Source organism: Nerophis lumbriciformis, linkage group LG04, assembly GCF_033978685.3.
Source record: "Nerophis lumbriciformis linkage group LG04, RoL_Nlum_v2.1, whole genome shotgun sequence".
In the NCBI taxonomy this organism is placed as follows: Eukaryota; Metazoa; Chordata; class Actinopteri; order Syngnathiformes; family Syngnathidae; genus Nerophis; species Nerophis lumbriciformis.
Window position 1 is genome coordinate 60862501 of NC_084551.2, and position 3709 is coordinate 60866209.

A 3709-nucleotide genomic window follows, 5' to 3' on the forward strand; every position below is an offset into this window, starting at 1 on the left:
AACATGTTTTATATTCTAGTTTCTTCAAAACAGCTCGGATTACTGCTTTGCACACTCTTGGCATTCTCTCCATGAGCTTCAAGCACACCTGTGAAGTGAAAAAAACACTTGGGGAGACTACCTTTTGAAGCTCATCGAGAGAATGGCAAGAGTATACAAAGGGTGGCTATTTTGAAGAAACTAGAATATAAAACATGTTTTCAGTTATTTCACCTTTTTTTTGTTAAGTACATAACTCCACATGTGTTCATTCATAGTTTTGATGCATTAAGTGACAATCTACAGCAGGGCCATTATTTTGACTCGGGGGGGTCAACAAATTTAGAGTTTTGTATTAGGAACACTAATACAAAACCTCACAATAATGTCTGATTGAATGCTAAAAAGCGTCATGACTGGAATGGAATTTGGACATTTTTTTTTACTGAATGAGACATCCAGAATGTACATGAAAATAAAGAATGGGGGATTTACAATATTAACTATGAAGGATAAAACACTGAATATTGACAATATATGAACGTCACTCCATCAACATATTTTACAATAAAGCGAAACGCAACAAAAATGCAACAAACACAGCGAAATATGAACGTGAAGGGTAAAAAAAACACCTAAAATCTGATATATCACTAAGCTTTCGAACTTTGTTGTAAAAATCTCCTTCCGAAACTGTCCCTGACACCCACATTTCAGGCTGCCTACTCTGGAAACGCTCCCCACCCACACTGCTTGGTGCCTCGTCTGAGCTGCTGTGACGTACATTACCATAGTAACTAATTGGATGACCATAGTAACTAATTAGATGACCATAGTAACTAATTAGATGACCATTGTAACTAGTTGTCAGGTTCAAACACTGATGACATCTATTAAACAAGACAAGAAGCAAGGAATCAAACAGAGACAGAATTAAATTTGGCTCAAAGAGGAGAAACGCGTACACCTGTACCCTTGTACAGTGTTACCACGCTCTGACGAAAGATTGTACGCCTCTTTTATTTGGACTTTCCCTGATTACATGGCAACAGCTGTTTCTAAGGGAGGGGGGGGTCGTAAACGGCCCAAAGAAACCGACACCTTCATGTCGCTTCCCATCGTATGCAGTGGAGTTTTGCAAGCCTTCTGCTTGGTGGGATCAAGGACAGCTTTTGTCCTCTCGCATGACGAGCTGAACTCAATGTAACACAAAGTTTTGTGATTACTTGGATACAATTATTCTGACACTAGTATATCATGCAGAAGCGCAGATTCCAACCATTGAAATACTTTGTATAGTTCAAGTCTAATATCGCATTAATAACGAATCCATTTGAATTTTTTTTGTCCTTTTTTTCCATTTCCTGGTAGCTGGAGCCCCTCGAGCCGCCTGAGGAAGAAGCCCCCCCTGCTGAATAGACTCCAGCAGAACTTCAGGGTACTTTGTATACGGTACTTGACCCTGAACTGTTTTGTCTGGTGCCTCTACTTGTTTCTAGTATTTAACTTATCATGCACATATAAGTATCCACATATATATATATATACAGTTAATATTTGTTAATTAGCATAGCATAAGAGTGCTTTTCTTGTGTGATTGGACAAGTCACTAACACTTGTGGGGATTTCGGAGGTGGAGGACCCCAAGTACACTGCCCGTACTCTCGGACAATCACGGATAGGAATGTCACTTTATTTGAGATGATTGTCAGAAGTATTTACTTTGAGGAAGTAAGACTACTTCAAAATAATTGTATGTTGCCATATTTTGAATTAGAACTGAACCAGAAGACTCTTATGTTCACTTACCGGTATTTCAATGTTCAGTTTTTGTGACTTTATGTTATGATTAAAACACATTTTGCACGCAATTATTCAATTGTTGACTTTTTCTACAGTAGTGCTAACAAACACTGAGGCAGTGTAACGGGGGTGTCAAAAAAAACATTTTTTTCGAATGATTCGCATTTCTTATTTAAAACAATTTGATCGTTTAAAAAAAAAATCAAAAATGTATTAAAAAATCAAATTCTGTCCTGTCTCGTCACTCAGAAGTGTTGGATACTTCTCTTATTTGTATTTGACTTTATTAAATGTTTCGGTAGAATTGTATTAAAACAAAACCAGTTTTCCATTCATCCATCTTCTTCCGCTTATCCGAGATCGGGTCGCGGGGGCAGCAGCCTAAGCAGGGAAGCCCAGACTTCCCTCTCCCCAGCCACTTCATCCAGCTCTTCCCGGGGGGTCCTGAGGCGTTCCCAGGCCAGCCGGGAGAGACAGTCTTCCCAACGTGTCCTGGGACTTCCCCGTGGCCTGCGACCGGTCGGACGTGGCCTAAACACCTCCCTTGGGAGGCGTTCAGGTGGCATCCTGACCAGATGCCCGAACCACCTCATCTGGCTCCTCTCCATGTGGAGGAGCAGCGGCTTTACTTTGAGTTCTTCCTGGATGACAGAGCTTCTCACCCTATCTCTAAAGGAGAGACCCACCACCTGGTGGAAGAAACTAATTTGGGCCGCTTGTACCCGTGATCTTGTCCTTTCGGTCATAACCCAAAGCTCATGACCATAGGTGAGGATTGGAACGTAGATCGACCGGTGAATTGAGAGCTTTGCCTTCCGGCTCAGCTCCTTCTTCACTACAATGGATCGATGCAGCGTCCGCATTACTGAAGACGCCGCACCGATCCGCCTGTCGATCTCACCATCCACTCTTCCCTCACTCGTGAACAAGACTCCGAGGTACTTGAACTCTTCCACTTGGGGCAAAATCTCCTCCCCAACCCGGAGATGGCACTCCATCGTTTTCCGGGCGAGAACCATGGACTCGGACTTGGAGGTGCTGATTCTCATCCCAGTCGCTTCACACTCGGCTGCGAACCGATCCAGTGAGAGCTGAAGATCCTGGCCAGATGAAGCCATCAGGACCACATCATCTGCAAAAAGCAGAGACTTAATCCTGCAGCCACCAAACCGGATCCCCTCAACGCCTTGACTGCGCCTAGAAATTCTGTCCATAAAAGTTATGAACAGAATGGGTGACAAAGGGCAGCCTTGGCGGAGTCCAACCCTCACTGGAAACGGGTCCGACTTACTGCCGGCAATGCGGACCAAGCTCTGACACTGATCATACAGGGAGCGGACCGCCACAATCAGACAGTCCGATACCCCATACTCTCTGAGCACTCCCCACAGGACTTTCCGGGGTACACGGTCGAATGCCTTCTCCAAGTCCACAAAGCACATGTAGACTGGTTGGGCAAACTCCTATGCAACCTCAAGGACCCTGCCAAGAGTATAGAGCTGGTCCAAGAAAACCAGTTTTATTTTAAGAAATATAGATATTGATCAGAGCTGTTTTATGGAGTATTGTAGTCAATCATAGAACTGGCACCCAATGTTAATAAAAAAAAGAAAGTTTTGATTTTTAATCGAATCGTTTTGAATCGATTCATTAGCCCCAGGAATCAAATCGAATGGTGCCCAAAGATTTACAGCCCTCGTGCAAATAGAACAATTGATGGCTAATGCGTTAAAAATGATGAGACATGTTGAATATCAAGCCTTGGCGGAGGTCCTTTTCTCATTTGGCTCACACCGTTACACTCTACAGCAGGGGTGCTCATTACGTCGATCGTGAGCTACCAGTCGATCGCGGAGGGTGTGTCAGTCGATCACCAGCCAGGCGTTGAAGAAATAGTCCTAAAAATGAGCGATTATAAATCTTCACT

The 3709-nt window shown here is 43.4% G+C and overlaps 1 protein-coding gene across 1 annotated transcript in view; it reads left to right on the forward strand.

The window, feature by feature from the left end:
* mycbp (MYC binding protein) overlaps positions 1 to 1853 on the forward strand; it is a 5398-nt gene extending 3545 nt beyond the window's left edge. The window contains exon 5 of the mRNA XM_061946311.2: positions 1351 to 1853. Coding sequence (XP_061802295.1) covers positions 1351 to 1398 — 48 coding nt within the window. The 3' untranslated portion in view covers positions 1399 to 1853. The remainder of the gene's footprint in view (positions 1 to 1350) is intronic.
* The last annotated feature ends 1856 nt before the right edge of the window (positions 1854 to 3709 follow it).